Here is a 16541-nt window from a genome sequence, read left to right as displayed (position 1 = left end):
ATCTTTATTTTGAGTTGTAATTTGGATGCTTGTATCTTGTTTTGCTGAACCTATATTCTTGATTGTACTTTGGTTTATTAGACTTGCAACTATAGTATAGGAAAAAGCTTATCTTTGATAGCGGGAGTTCAGAAAGGATCTGATCGTATGTTTTCATTGGAACCCACATTTGCGATGAGTTCGATTATGGGCTAATCGTTATGGTGGGGTTCTAGAGGATTTACTTATGGATTTCTTTAGTTAAATTATTTGATTCCTTAGCATGTGTTGTATGATATCCTAGTATTGGTTGTGCGTATTCGTCTTGTGAGCGTCGCGAACTTATAAGATAGCGTGTTAATTCTTAATGAAGCGAAAGTGAATTTAAGGATTTAGAACTTGCCATGCTAGCATAGGTTCATGTATTGTTATGCATGATTCGTAGGTAATTTTAACCATCTTACTTGCCCTATGTAATCAAGATAGATAACTTGTGCTTAAATCGTTATGTTGTCAAATTCTATAGACATATAGGGTCTTAATATAATTGGTGTCTATTCAGCTTCTATCTCTTTTGTGGATGACTGGTAGAATGGTACTCGTGCAACGAAAGTTGGCGTTTATCAGTTTCATGTTGTCTGATTAGTGTCATCACTATTGCATGCTAAGGTTGAGAATAATAAGGCTATTGAATGAAGTATTTAATGAAGTTAGAATCCCATGCCTATCATATATATTATCTCAGTCTATCTTATTCCCGTGGTTATAATAGTTAGCGTAATTCTTAGTTATAAACATTCTCAATTTGTTATCGTCTTAGCATTGAATAATAACCATACATTATTTCTTAGGTACGTAATTTAGATAGTTAACCAATACAGTCTCTGTGGGATCGAATCTGATTTATATCTTATACTACTTGTGAACTCGTATACTTGCGTGTAATATTAGCACGTGTTCAGCGACTAACAGTAAGTGAAGAACATAGCAGAACCAATATCTTTGTCTTCTTTTGCTGTAGCAAAATGACTCATTTCTTCTACTTTTAAAGATCTACAGTCATAACTGAAGTGACCAAATTTATTACAATTATAACACTGAAATTGAGTTTTGTCACCTCATTGAAATTCACCTCTTCCTCGGCCTCTAAAATTCTGATCACGGCCAGATGGTTGATAATTTTCAGAATTTTGGCCTCTATTGAAAGACTGTCTTCCACGTCCTCGTCCACCTCTAAATCCACCTCTGCCACGTACAGAACTGCTACTGTCAGAACTGTCACCGATGGATACCTTACTTTACAACGCCTTTTCCAAATGGTTTGCATCATCATACTGGTTCATTCGCTACTCGTGGGCTTGAATAGAACCAACGAGCTCGTCAATCAAAATTGTTGACAAATCTTTTGACTCCTCGATAGAAGTAACAACGTAATCCAATTTTCTGGTCAGCAAACGGAGTAGTATTCCATGACCCGAACATCGTCGAGACTTTAACCATTTCTTTTCATCTCATTTGTCACATCTTTCAAGCGCGTAACAAATTCACCAATATTTTCAGAACTCTTCATTTTTAAATTTTCAAATTCCCCGCGTAGCACCTGGAGTCGTACCTTTTTTACTTTTTCGACTCCTTGAAATTTTTTTTGCAAAATCTCCCACGCACTCTTTGATGTTTTTGCCTCCGAAAAATTTTCAAAGCTGGATTCATCGACACCTTGAAAAATCGTGTATAACGCCTTTTTATCTTTTTTCGGGACTCCTTTAACACCTTCTTCTCAGCATTTGATAGGGCTGCTTCAGCGGCTGCATCTATGGGCTCGTCATACCAGCTTTCGACAATATCTCAATTGTCGTAGGAACCGAGTAAAACCTTCATTTGAATACTCCAGTTCCCGTAATTTGTACCCGTCAATTTTGGAATATTTGGTTGCACCAGCATCGCCATTTTTCACGAACGGAACCTTAGCTCTGATGCCACTTGCTGGAAACGAGGTTGGGCTTTACACCAAAATCTTTCAATAATATTAATACACCGGCACAATAATAGGAGATTACTGTTATTTCTTAATAATAGATATACAACTTATATATATATATATAAGTGTTTACACACACAGGCTGCACCTTTTTTTCCTTACAAGAGCTTCAGCTCTTTTCTTTCTCTTTGTAAATTTTCACTTCGGTGTATTTTTATACAATACAAACATAGAAGCCTATTTATAGGCTTGAGATTACTTAACCTTAGATAACATCGTAAACTATTTATTACAAAAACTATTGGCAGCAACATATATTAGTACAGCTATGGATTAATGCATGCAGGTAGTATAAACACTGGACTTATTTTATCTCTTCATGAAGCCTACCATATTTTCTCACTTCAATTCTTGATCTAAACAACTGCTCCAAGTTCTTCTTTGTTTCACATGCCAAATTCAAACCAACCCACCCCACCTTATTTATAGGGATGTATATTGTTATTTTCAAAACTGCTGCAATTATTTCTTTTGCTTGACTACTTAGCTGTGACTTAACTTCTGCTTATACTTGTCAACCTAGACATCCATGATTTCAGGAACCCGGTCTGCATATTTCTTGAGAGTTAATCTGCACAGCTTTATTCTCCTATGCATGCACGTTACTTCACAACATATTTTATTGTAATAATTATTTTCTGGTTTGAATTCTAACAAATATGTAGATGTAGTATATTACCTGATATTGGCAGAATTGTTTGATTTTACAATTACTATGTGTTTACCTGTGTGTGTTCAGTTCTGACTCAGCAATAAAATGCAATTCTGGACTTCTCGCACTGGGAAGAATGGTGAGATGGGCTAGTGATTGTCATTTTAAGGTACGATAATGCGATGAATGCAATATTTTTCAACTTAAGTTTCCAGCGAAGCCACATCTAAAAAGCCTAATGTCAGGATTGCACTAGCATGTTTTCCGTAAGTAACCCTAGTATGAAGAATAGCAGGTTATAGTTATCAGTAGCATTGCAAGGAAAGGGGTAGTTAGGTTTTTGTTTACATAATTCTAGAGTCCATAAATATTAGAAAGGGATTTTTGTTGTTATGAAAAACTTTACGAAAATTATTTTTTTTCCACCAAAATTTTTTTCCCCCAGTTTTCTCTCAGCTTCTATCTCTACTTAAAAAAAATTCTCTAAGAAATCTCTCTATTTCTCTCAATCTTTATCAGTTTCATATTTAAACTAAAAAGACCTATAAATATCTGTTCTAGACTTTAACTGCATTTCTATCTCTTCAACTTGTAAAATCACACAAAAAAACAGTCACATACTGAAAATTAGAGACCTTGAGTTCCCGACACTGAATGTGCATGTATAGCGAGGATTTAACTATAGTTATGGATTCCAATCCACATGCGGAGCTTGAGGCGTTTTTTAGGTAGCGGTTGGTTCTGCGATCTGATCATTGTAGTTATATCTTTTCCTTTATCTTTGTAAAAATAAATAAATAAATAAAAATTGTTTAACATTAGTGTTCCCCTATTTGTGGGTTACTTCTTCAAACTGTTTTCTATTGACCAGTTGTATGTCAATGAGCCTGTGCCATTTGATCTATGAAGGGTTCGTAGATCTATACAAGAATAGTTAAGGACTTTATTTGACAAAATAAGGCGCAGCCAAACACCCATTATTATTGACATTGAAGGGAGTTCCATGAGAAGTAAGATTTTGGTCTTTACTTTTTGTATGTACAGTTCTTGATTTTCCACTATGGATGCGGTGTGGTCGTTCTTAGCCTTTGGAGATACTAGCGCAAATTGAGCGATATTTTGATAAAGAGACATCCAGAAAACAGGGACAGTTTTTTTCTTTTAAAGGCGTCAAAAGCATTTTGAGTTTTCATTTTACATATATATGCTCATGTGTGGATCGACTATTAACACATTTTTTCTTATGTAACATCTTTTTTTATAGAGTGCTCTCTCTTCTGTTTACTCAATTTTTTTTTCTTCTAGCTTATGATTGAAGAGGGTGTACTGTGGAGTGTCGAGTGGATGATACGCCAAGACCAGAAGTATTGTGTGATGTACTCCTGTTGGATAATTTCAAACATAACTGCTAGAGGAGGAAACTTTATAAAGGTGGGTGTCTTTCTGTTAATTTAATTTATGTAGTTAGGATTATGCATGAAAGTTAGCTTTTCCTGTCATTCACTGCAACTGTATTGGCAGTCTTGTAGATGTTGTCCAAAATTTCAAGTTTCTTGAGCCTAAGATGGAGGCAGCTAGGGCAATTATTAATGCTGTACATGGTGCTAGCATTGATCAGATCGTGTATGTTCAGTAATATCCCTGAGATTCTAAAACATTTTGTAGGCTTACATATCTATAAGGTTATAATGTTTAATTGTTTATATAAAATTGACCTTGTTATTTTGGACAGACTATTTAGAGCAAGCTGTGTCAAGGTTTTGTGGAATGTTCCGACAGTATTTAGTGATGATGTCAATATGGTTCTCGCTTGTTTAGAAGTTTCGGCAAAATTAAAAGTGGTGACGATCACTTGCAATGGCAAGTTAATTGATAATGTTCAATTCCAGAAGTATCTTATCATGTTACAAGGGAGACGATTTCAATTAGCTGATATTGATGGATTACCAAAATCGAAGAAACTTTGTACTACCGATAATCTCGGAAAATTTGATGGTGAAATGGAATTTCTCATAACTTGTACTTCTGAAGAGGGCTATCTTTTCAGTTCGTAATGAGAATATGGGGCATGTTCTCCATGACAGTGCCAATATTGCATCAGATCAAATGGAAGTAGAAAAACCAAGATAACTGTGTAACTAGTTATGCTGAATAGATTATTGTGTTTTAAGCCTAAAACCAAGTTTCCTCACTTTAACTTTTTGTCACACATTGATAAGGAGAAAGGGACATCCACCTTTCTCCCATATAATAACTCCATCCCTTTCATTTCTAATTAAACATTTCTTTTCTTTTTCCTTTTATATAGCTGCTAGATAGTCCGTCTAGTAGGAGAACGAGCTTAGCTTACTTTCCGGAAGTGTCGGGATAGAAGGTCCTCGTGCCTAAACTATTCCTTAGGATATTTGGGTCGGCTGCAGCCATCGGAGGTGGTCCCGCTGCAGCAGGAGGAGGCCTTCAGCACTGTCCGGGGTTAAGAGGGAGAGAAGGAAAGGTTGTCGGAAAATAGTGATAGGGGGAGGTTTTGAGGGAAACACTTCAGTGACTGAGGGATATACACAATAGATATGCTAGTAGACTGAATTTGAGTATAGAATTCAGGCTCGCATATCCGGTTATCGTAATCTCTGTTTATCTAGTGAAGTTGTTGTGGATGTAGGCTTGCCGAACCACGTTAAAATTCCTTGTCTCTTTTACTATTTTGTTGGTTTGTTGTTTTCATTATCATCATAATATTTGTGGGTCTGAGCATACAGGTATACAAAAACGCTTCCGCAGACGCCGGGAATCGGGGCAGATTCCCAACAAATGGCATCAAGAGCTGGTTGAGCTGGACTTAAATAATTGGTGCCGAAGGAAAGTCATTAAGAAAAGTAGTTCTCTAATTGGTACCGTTTCGACGGAAGAGCTCCCACTGTTTCTTACACTTACCTGGCCAATTGATTTAGTTGTTTAACTTGTTTTGTGTGTGCAAGGGAAGATCATGGTAAATATTGGAGGGTTCAGGGTGGATCAGTTTGATGGTAAAGGAAATTTTACTCTTTCGCAGAGAAGGGTAATGGATATCCTTACCCAACAAAAGCAAGCAAGGGCTTTCAAGGGAAAGGAGTGAAAACCAACAAAGATGAGCGATGAAGATTGGGAGGATGTTGAGTCGCAATGCATGAGTACCATCATACTATGCATTGCAGATAACATTATTAATAATGTTGTGCACGAAAGCACTCCAAAAGAGTTGTGGTCAAAGTTGGAGACTTTGTATCTCGGGAAGAACTTGACTATAAAGTTAAATCTGAAACGCGAATTGTACCGGCTGAGGATGGCAGCCCATGGCAATATTATTGAGCACATGAATGTGTTTAATAGTATTGTTGATCAACTTCAAAAGGATGATGTGATTATGGAGGAAGAAGATAAGGCCCTTATTCTTCTTACTTCGCTTCCGGAGTCACTCGATAATTTAGTCTCTAACATTTTGTACGGAAAGGACACCGTAAAGATGGAGGAGGTTAAGGCAGCACTTTTATCCAATGCTAGCAGAAAGAACCAAGAGTGTGACAGGAACGACGTGACAGTTTTGGCTTTGCGTAGTCAAAACAATAGAAGAAGAGGTGTTGTGAGGGGATCTACCAATAGCAGGGGTAAATCCAAATACAGTGAAAGGGACAAGTAGTGCTTTGGTTGCAAGGAGTGGGGTCATATTAGGCCGAATTATCCGCTTAATAAGAGAAACCCGGATGCATCATTGACTGTGGTTACTCTCGATTGTGAAGATGTTTGCATCGTCTTCAATCGAGACACTAGTTCTCCAGGGAAATGGATATTAGACTCGGGGTCATCTTACCATATATGTTCCGAGAGGGAGCATTTTGAGGAATTCCATGAAATACAGAATGAAACAGTTTCTTTGGCTGATGGGTCTACTTGTGAGATCAAGGGGATTGGAATTGTGAAAATCAAAATGTTTGATGGGGCAGTTCGTAATTTTGGCGGGGTAAGATATGTTCCTAAGTTGAGGAAGAATCTAATATTTATCGTCCACTTAGCTTCAGAAGGCTACAGATGTTCTGTAGTTGGGGGAGCTATGGAAATCGAAAGAGGCCGTATGGTTCAGATAAAGGGGGAGCTACATGGGGAATATATAATCTGGTTAGTACGGAGCCAGACCGTACCGGAACTTCGAAAATCTGGTTATCTCGTGCATGAGAGAAGAGGGACTTGAAGGATACTACTGCGGTTGTATTGCTGTCAAATCTAGACGAGGGTGCAAAGACTGTCGGGATGGAAGTTTGGTCGAAGAGCTTCCCCGACATCAACGGGTAGTTGGTGCACTGCAGCTACATATGTGCATCGATCAACACGAATCAAGTGAGCAGTGAACCATGCAACGAATTGATTCGTTTGATATGCAGTTGGGGTAAATGAAAGATCGATGGTCACACTTGCGTGTGTGAGTCATACTTGCGTGTGTGAGGGATTACATGTGGGATTGGTCGACGTGAATCAAGTGAGTATGTGCGCATACAACAAATTGCATCACATATATGTAGTTGGACAAAAGAGGCCAATGGGACACTTGTGCGTAGAGCAAGTGGGCATTCGAGAATGAAAGTGCAAACTAGAGAATAGTTTGGAGTCTATGACTTGGGGGGAGCTTGGGAAATCTCTGTAATTGAAGTGGTTTTCTATGAAGGAAACAAGGAAGAAAGAGTCAGAAGTTCGAAGGAGGAGATTGTTGGGTTTTAAGCCTAAAACCAAGTTTCCTCATTTTCACTCTTCGTCACACATTGAAAAGGAGAAAGGGACACCCACCTTTCTCCCATATAAATAACCCCATCCCCTTCATTTCTAATTACACCTTTCTTTTCTTTCTCCTTTTATATAGCTGCTAGATAGTCTGTCTAGTAGGAGAGCGAGCTTAGCTTGCTTTCAGGAAGTGTCGGGATAGAAGGTCCTCGTGCCTAAACTATTCCTTAGGATATTTGGGTCGGATGCAGCCATTAGAGGTGGTCTCGCTGCAGCAGGAGAAGGCCTTCGGCACTGTGCGGGGTTAAGAGGGAGAAAAGGAAAGGTTGTCGGGAAATAGTGATAGGGGGAGGTTTTGAGGGTAACACTTCAGTGAGTGAGGGATATACATAATAGATATGCTAGTAGACTAAATTTGATTATAGAAATCAGGCTCGCATATCCGGGTATTATAATATATGTTTATCTAGTGAAGTTGTTGTGGATGTAGGCTTTCCAAACCACGTTAAAATCTCTTGTCTCTTTTACTATTTAGTTGGTTTGTTATTTTATTATCATCGTAATATTTGTGGGTCTGAGCACACGGGTATACAAAAATGCTTCCGCAGACACCAGGAATCGGGGCAGATTCCCAATATAGATTTTATGTTGATTTTAAAGGGTATCATCATCCATGCCTTTTTAAGTTATGCTGAATAGATTTTATGTTGATTTTAAATTGAACGTGTTGGCGCTTAAGTTGTAAAAAAACTATATTTGGTTTACTAGTTGCTAATATGCAGTTTAGGATTTGATTTGAATATAAGTAGAGACTGATATTCAATAGAGACCAAGTTTCTATATTGTGACCTTTTCTCCTTTTGAGTAAGTTACAAGTGAATACTTTTTCTAATAATTCTCAGGTGTCAAGTGAAGCAAGTAACTTGAATCTTCTCCATAAATACATGCAAAAAAAGAAGATACATCATGCACATACAAACCGGCAGATCTTAAGATGCCCCATAAATGAAAATGTTGTTTTCTTTAACCATGTAACCCGGTTAAAAACTAATATTGATGATCATTCACATTGCTACAAATGTATGCAAGCAACCAGCACAATAAATCCCAATGCCATTATTAATTTATGCAGGCAAATCAAACTATAGGCACCAGATGCATCTATATTCATACCATCATCAGAAATGGGGCTATCGGCCACCTTACCGGAATTTTTCTCCGGTGTGTGAGGCCCGAACATGGCTAACGGAAGAAGCACTTTGTCAACCTGATAGACAGCTAACTGATTATCAGTATATATAGTATTGCCAACTGTTGCATCAGTAACCCATGTTGATACATTCACTTAGTTACCAGAAGTCGTTACATTTAACGTAAACTGTCCCTCATTACTGTTCCCAGCTTGGGTTGTTATCGGATTGCTAACGGTTTGGAACTGTGAGGTGGAAAGAAAAGATGATATGATGTGGAACTGGATGAGATGGGCCTTCTGTTGATCAGTAAGAGAATTCAGGGTTCTGGGCTTTAGGGCTGCAAAAGTAATATTTGTGGGTGCAAATATGGTTAATCCTTGTTTTGAGTTGTTGAGTTGAGTGTTGATTTGATCATCTAGTTGATTGTTTTTTAGGAGGCGGACTCGTGTAGTGAATTGACTGGCTTTTTCAAGGATTTTTGTTACATTTGTGGGTCCTGATGGGGCTGGACTTGGTGCCACTGGCTGCGCTACGGTGGTGGTAAAGAAATCAAGAACTATCATTACGATAGAAAGTGCCAATAGATAAAGAAAATGTGCCTTCATGTTTACTTTTTGGTTGAAAAATGTGGTATTGAATTTGATGTATATATAGTGTTGTCAAGAAAAATGGGAGGGAGAGGGAGAGAGGGATGACAATGATGATTCACATACATATGGACTAATTTGCAAATAATTATTTCCTTGCTTATAAAGGAAGTATGAAAATACAGATCATAAAAACTAGATCACTCAAGTGCTCCTTACATATAATGATTCCAATGTGCAAGTGTGTACTAATGATATAGGCCCCATTTGGTGCAATTACAGATTGGTCTATGTTATGCCCGCTTTCGGTCATGGGCCCTAAACAGGTCCCCACGGGTACATTGAATGGCTGGGCTCTCACATGTGAGCTGGGCTCTCATGTGTGAGCTAGAATTGTGGATTCATGTGACTTGGGCCACCACATGCGAGCTTGGCTTGTGACGTGCCAGCTGGGCTCTCATACAAGAGCCAGGCTCTCACTTGTGAGCTGCGCTCTCACTTGTGAGCTGGGCTCTCACATGTGAGCCGGTGGGCTCTCACATAAGAGCTGGGCTCTCACTTGTGAGCCGGTGGGCTCTCACATGAGAGTTGGGCTCTCACATGTGAGTTAAGCTCTCACATGAGAGTTGGGCTCTCACTGGTGAGCCGATGGGCTCTCACATGAGAGTGGGATCTCATATGAGAGCCGGGCTCTCACTTGTAAGCCGGTGGGATCTCACATGAGAGTTGGGCTCTCACATGTGAGCTGGGCTCTCACTGGTGAGCCAGTGGACTCTCGCTGGTGAGCCGTTGGGCTCTAACATGAGAGTGGGGCTCTCACTTGTGAGCTGGTGGGCTCTCACATGAGAGCAGGCTCTCACTTGTGAGCCGGTGGGCTCTCACATGAGAGCTGGGCTCTCACTAGTGAGCTGGTAGGCTCTCACTTGTGAGCTGCGCTCATACATATGAGCTGGGCTCACACATTTGGGATAGGCTCTCACATGTGAGCTGGTGGGCTCTCATATGCGAGTTGGGCCCATGAGCCCACATCTTGTGGAAACCAAAGGAAACATCATATTTATTAATTGAGAAGGAAGGCGGTGCGGGCCTAGGTGACCAAGCCGGCCCGCATTAAAGGACTTTGTTTGAAACATGGAAAGTGACTCATAGATGACTGAGTTGCTCGGAAATTTTGGGGAACATGGGTTATTCCTACAATTACGGGAAGAAATGTGGAGATGCCGCGAGATTGTAAGAAGCATGTGGAGCCGATCGAGATTTACGTGACTAATTGGCTGAAGGCCTGACTTTATCATGGGCTTGGACTGCACGGGTTGAAGAACCCTAACCCTAGCCTATGTGACTTGTTCCCCAAGAACTACGTGAGGCTTGATCCCTATAAATAGGGTACATAGGCAGTTGTATGAGACATGAGTCGACACTTGATAGAGATTAACACAAACCCTATTCTTTCTGAAGGAGTCAACATACAAGCTCAGCCACCACCATACATAACCTTCCTCCGCCCTCAAACACCACCCTTGTTCTTTATTCAGGCTAATAACCTCCAAAACACTGTTATATGAAATTCTGCCTATAACATTTGGCACTAGAAGGAGGGAAGTTTATCTCAGGGAGAAGAGATGGCCAAAAAAGGCAAACAAGCGGTGACACCAGGAAGCGGGGGTAAGAAGAAGGACTGGAACGAGTTCGAGCACAAGCCCCCGGAGGGTCAGGCGCCACCACCACCAATCACAACCGTGGACGGGCAGGCGGTCATGACAAATATTGAAGGGCTGGCCGATCAAATGAACGAGATCAATGCCTAAATGTCAAGGGTAGAGAAAAGCTCGGTCCGGAACGCCAAGCGTAAGGCTCGCCGCTTCAAGGTCTCTCAACATAGCTGGAAGGGCAAGGGACCCCAAAAGGCTGATTCACGAGTTTGATGACGCGGAAACCGAAGCCAAGCAGAAGAAAGAGGCATCACTAGATTAGGAAGAGATACCTCAGGATTGGGTTGAGCGGGGCAGCCAGATCTCTAAGAGATCGGGGAAGAAGCCAGCTTAGAACGAGGCAAGGTCGACTAGTATGCTAGACCGCGTGGGCAAGAATCTAAGTGAGCATGAACTCAGGCTCAAATTGAAGAATAGCAAGCAAGAGAGAGAAGAGAAGGAGTCCAAAGATCAGAAAACCCTAAAAAGAGGGCGTGCAGCGACTCCTTGAGAAAGACAACAGCGTCCCCCGCCCAGGAGGGAGGGACGACGTAGGCGTAGAGACAGTCATGAAGAGGAGTCGCATGTACAAGATGGAGGAAGGGGATGCCACGAGCGATCTCAGTGCTCTCACCATTCTAGTAATGTAAATGGTGATAGAGAAGGAAAAGTCATTAGAGTGGGTGACCTAAGGAAGATCCTAGATCAGATGGAACAGGAGAAGAGGGAACCCCTGCCCTCGACGGCCCCTTCTCCGTTTACGGTTGTCATTCGATCATCTCCCTTGCCTCGAGTATTCAAGCACAACCCCGATCTTCTGTTCAACGGAGAAGCCGACCCAGCGGAATACCTTATACAATCTAACACAGAGATGGAGGTCTATCAGGTGCCAGAGCCAACCCACTACAGACTTTTTTCAGCATCACTCTGAGGGAGTGCCCCGCAATGGTTCTCCAAGTTAGGACCGACTAGCATAAGGACGTTGCAACATTTGGAAAACCTGTTCATCCGAAAATTTTAATCCACCCTCCACTACTCATCTCATGTGGCCACGATAGCCAACATCAAGCAGAGGGAGGGAACCCTCAGGCGGAATACTTTTACCGGTTCAATAATGAAGTTCCTAAGGTGAGAGTTGCTAGTGAAGAGACCATCAAGAACTTTCTGATAGCGGGGTTAAAAGAAGGGTCAAAATTTTGGAAAAGCCTCCAAGCTAATGAGCCAAAGACCTTGGAATAATTCTATGAGCAAGATGAACCCTTTAAGAGGGTAGAGAAGTCGATGAGGGAGCTGAAAATCAACGAGAATTATCGAGAGAAGAGAGGCCGGTTCTCGAGTAATGATGAGAGGAGGAAGACGTATCAATGTAGTTCAAGCCCCAAGAAGTCTTCCCGGGGAAAAGAAATAAACAAATATTTGGGGAGGTCTTATACAAGCAAATGGCAGACACACACCCCTCTGGTAGCCTCCATCGACCACATATATGCTACCTATGCTAGGAAAGGGGTGTTCCGGAAAGCATCCCCTCTCACAGACTACAACAAGAGGGATACTTGGAAGTATTATGCATACCATGAGGCCACGGGGCATGATACAGCTGATTGCAGATAACTAAAGGATGAAATCGAGATGCTGATAAGGTAAGGAAAGCTTACAGAGTGGGTTGTCAAGGAGGTTCGAAAACACAGGACTGATTATCATACAATCCCTCCTCCACCCCCAGAAGACAAAGTGAGTATACCCCGGGCCGGCAGAATCATATTATTCTAGGCGGGTCTCACATTGGTGAAGACAGCCGGAAGGCGATGTACATATATGCCCGAGAAGCAAAGGACAAGCCCCTCACCAACGTCAACCATTTGAGCCAAAGGCCCCCAGAGCTCTTTGAAAAGGAGGCTGATGATATTGTGTTTTGGGAGAATGATGCAAAATGGGTGCACTACCCCCATACTGATGCCCTGGTCATAAAAATAAAGAGTGGGACAGTGAATGTCCATCAGGCATTGGTGGATACCGGGAGCTCGGCAGACATTCTAACCTATGATGCCTACAAGAAACTAGGACTGCTGGATAGAGAACAGACCTCGATAGGTGGGCACTTGTATGTGTTCACGGGAAACTCAATCGGAGTAAAAGGGACGATTCTTCTCCCGATGACCTTAGGAGAAGAACCTTATGTCGTCACCCAGATCGCTATGTTTACAGTTGTAGATCAGCCTTGTGCCTACAATATTATAGTGGGCAGGCCCCTTATGAGCGCAATGAGGATGCTGACCTCGATCCATCACATGACAGTAAAATTCCCATATGAATCGATGGTCTGCTACAACCAGGCACTCAGGGCAACTGATTCGGGAAATGCATCGAAGAAGACGGTCAAACCGGGTGAAGGTGATGTCCTCATGGAAGAGGCAGAGGGCAGGAAGAGAGTACGTCCTGAGGGACACGAGACTTGTAACATGATTTCAATCGAGGAATTGCACGAGAACTATTTCGAGCACATGGGGATTTAGGTGGAACCACGCCTAGGGGCCCTGCTGATGGAGGCCTCTTAGCCCATCATGTTGGTACAGGAGGGAATTGTAGAAGAGGCAAGTAATGAAAAAGAGAGCACAGAACAAATTGCTACAAGACTCAGGAAAGGAAAGTGGGTACGCGATGAAACAACAACAACTATGGATCTGCCCAACAAAATCACTCGCACTGAACGCTTGGTAAATCCGGTTCGAGCTCACCAGCCCGAGCTCGAGGATACGGAAGGTTTGACAATCATGAAAGTGGGAGAAACCAGTGAGGCTCGAGCAGACTTAGACCCGAGAATACCCCAATGGTTGACAGGGCTGGGGCCGCAAAAGACACAATCCCGATGTTGGTAGACCCGAATTATCCTTCCAAGGTACTCAGAATAGACTCTAACATAAGCCCTAACCTAAGGGAAGATCTGGCCCAATTCTTAAGGAGAAATTTGGATGTCTTTGCATAGTCACACTCTAATATGATAGGGATTGACCCGTATGTCATGTGCCACCGGCTCAACTTGGACCCAAAAAAGGGGGTCGAACAGAAGAGGCAGCCGATTAGTGGAGAGAGGGTAGAGGCCCTCAAAGAAGAAGTGGATAGACTAATGGAGGCAGGGTTTGTAAGGGAAGCTTTCTACCCCATGTGGCTGGCCAACCCAGTGCTTGTCAAGAAACTAAATGGAAAATGGAGGACATGTGTGGATTTCACCGACCTAAACAAAGCTTGCCTGAAAGATAGTTTTTCGCTACCCCGAATCGACCATCTAGTTGATTCCACAGCTGGGCACGCACTACTTAACTTTATGGATGCTTATTCAGGATATAACCAAATCCCAATGTATGGGCCAGATCAGGAGCACACCTCATTTATTACTAATCGGGGCCTCTATTGTTATATCAGGATGCCCTCAGGCTCCTTAATGTTGGGACCACCTATCAAAGGTTGGTGAACAAGTTGTTCAAACATCAGTTGGGGAAAACCATGGAGGCCTACGTAGATGATATGCTTGTGAAGTCAAAGGAAGCAAAGGATCAGGTCCGCCACCTATCAGAAATGTTCCAGATCCTAAGGGAGTACAGGATGAAGCTTAACCCCCAGAAATGTGTGTTTGGGGTCGAATCAGGGAAGTTTTTGGGATTTATTGTCAACCATAGAGGCACTGAGGCTAACCCCTCCAAGATACGAGCCCTACTCGAGATGAGATCCCCTCGACGGGTGAAGGATGTTCAAAGCTTAACGGGGCGAGAGGCTGCCTTAAACCGCTTTGTCTCAAAGTCCTCCGACAAATGCCAGGAGTTCTTCAAAGCAATTAAAGGAGTGGGGAGGAATTTTGAGTGGACAGAAAAGTGTGAGAAAGCCTTTCAGAACATAAAGAAGCATCTTAGCAGTCCTCCAATATTGTCCAACCCAAAGGCAGGTGAGACTCTGGTCCTATACCTGGCTATCTCTGACATTGCGATAAGTGCGGTACTGGTCTGAGAGGAGGATGGTATCCAGCTCCTAGTATACTATGTAAGTAAAAGGCTAGCCGACGAAGAGACTCGGTACACAAGCCTCGAAAAATTAGCATATTCTCTGATCCTGGCCTCCCGAAAGCTCAGGCCCTATTTTCAGGCGCACGGGATTGAAGTACGAACCTCCTACCCCCTCAGGCAAGTAATGCACAAACCGGAGTCTTTTGGTCGAATGTTGAAGTGGACGGTTGAGCTCGGCCAATTCGAGGTGGATTATAAGCCAAGGACCGCAATCAAATGCCAAGCCCTGGCCGATTTTGTGCTGGAATTTCCTCCACATCAAGAAGTGGAGCAGGGAGCCCTTGTTGTCATACCTAGTGCAGAAGAGGTCGGGCTGGAAAGCCAAAATAGTGCCCTATGGTGGAGCCTATTTGTGGATGGAGCCTCTAATGGAGATGGGGCAGGAGCTGGAATTGAGCTAATCAGCCCAGAGGCCCACAAGATTAGACGGGCGACCCATCTGGCCTTTCATGAAACCAACAATGATGCTGAGTATGAGGCCTTGAGCAAAGGTCTTAAGCTAGCTCTGGAAATGAAGGCAGAGAATTTGAATATGTTCAGTGACTCCATGATCGTGGTCTATTAAATAAACGGGGGGTACCAAGCTAAGGGGCCAAGAATAGAGCTCCACCTGAAGTGTGCGCAGAGGATAATTGTGAGGTTCAATGAGTTGAGGTTGGAACTGGTTCCGCACGGGCAGAATGAAGGCGCGGACGAGCTGGCTAAGCTTGGCTCGCCCTGTGAGGCCACTTTGTTAGGGGTCGTGCCCCATGATATACAGAGGCAGCCTAGTGTGCCCGAGCTCGAGGCGGGCAGCCTTAGTGATGACCTCGGCCCCACGTGGATGACACATATCTTAGCTTACATAAAAGAAGGATCACTTCTGGACGAAAAGAATGAGGCAAGAAGAATAAAATACAAGGCAGCCCTCTATGTGATATACGATGGGGTCGTATACAGAAGAGGGTTCAGTGTGCCCCTCCTCAAGTGCATAGATGGGGATGAATGCAATTATATCGTAAGGGAAGTACATGAGGGCATTTGTGAAAATCACTTGGGGGGTAGCTCTCTAGCTCAGAAAATCCTCCGTCAGGGTTACTATTGGCCAATGCTGAAAAAAGAGGCTTTTAAAATTTCTCGAGCTTGTGATAAGTGTCAGCGATATGCCAATTATTATAATAGCCCGTGGCCCCTCTCACATCCCTCATGAGCCCTTGGCCCTTCTCTATATGGGGAATTGATCTGATTGGAAAACTCCTGAAGGCCAATGGAGGTGTCAAGTATGCGGTTGTTACGGTAGATTACTTCACTAAATGGGCAGAGGCCGAGCCTTTAGCCACTATCACGGCAAAAAAGATCAAGGAATTTGTGCACAGGACCATTGTGTGCCGCTATGGCATCCCTTACAAGTTAGTATCTAATAACGGGAAACAGTTCGATAGTAAGGAAATGCGGGAATTTTGTGAGCAGCTGGGAATTCAGAAGAGTTTTAGTGCATTTTGCCACCCCCAAAGCAATGGGCAGACGGAGGCTGTTAAAAAAATCATTAAGCACACCTTGAAGGCAAAGCTTGAAGAGAAGAAAGGGACATGGCCAGAGGAGCTCGCACAGGTCCTTTGGT

The 16541-nt window shown here is 42.5% G+C and overlaps 2 protein-coding genes, 1 long non-coding RNA gene and 1 pseudogene across 3 annotated transcripts; 3 read left to right on the top strand and 1 right to left on the bottom strand.

The window, feature by feature from the left end:
- The first annotated feature begins 2619 nt into the window (after positions 1 to 2619).
- On the top strand, positions 2620 to 4843 carry LOC141663731 (uncharacterized). The gene is made up of 4 exons (XR_012551615.1): positions 2620 to 2838; positions 3714 to 4100; positions 4191 to 4292; positions 4402 to 4843. It is a non-coding gene; the product is annotated as an uncharacterized LOC141663731 (long non-coding RNA).
- Positions 4844 to 8487: 3644 nt separating this feature from the next.
- Positions 8488 to 9213, bottom strand: LOC141665736 (fasciclin-like arabinogalactan protein 11; annotated as a pseudogene).
- A 3478-nt stretch (positions 9214 to 12691) lies between these two features.
- On the top strand, positions 12692 to 13399 carry LOC141665735 (uncharacterized). The gene has a single exon (XM_074471718.1). It carries the CDS (start codon positions 12692 to 12694, stop codon positions 13397 to 13399), a length of 708 nt encoding a protein of 235 aa, XP_074327819.1.
- Positions 13400 to 15065: 1666 nt separating this feature from the next.
- LOC141665734 (uncharacterized) lies at positions 15066 to 16130 on the top strand. The gene is made up of 2 exons (XM_074471717.1): positions 15066 to 15497; positions 15567 to 16130. Exons 1-2 carry the CDS (start codon positions 15066 to 15068, stop codon positions 16128 to 16130), a joined length of 996 nt encoding a protein of 331 aa, XP_074327818.1.
- Positions 16131 to 16541: the final 411 nt, after the last annotated feature.

The sequence above is a fragment of the Apium graveolens genome, chromosome 6, assembly GCF_009905375.1.
Source record: "Apium graveolens cultivar Ventura chromosome 6, ASM990537v1, whole genome shotgun sequence".
In the NCBI taxonomy this organism is placed as follows: Eukaryota; Viridiplantae; Streptophyta; class Magnoliopsida; order Apiales; family Apiaceae; genus Apium; species Apium graveolens.
Note: the sequence above shows the minus strand (reverse complement) of the source record. Positions and strands in the feature narration are given on the sequence as shown.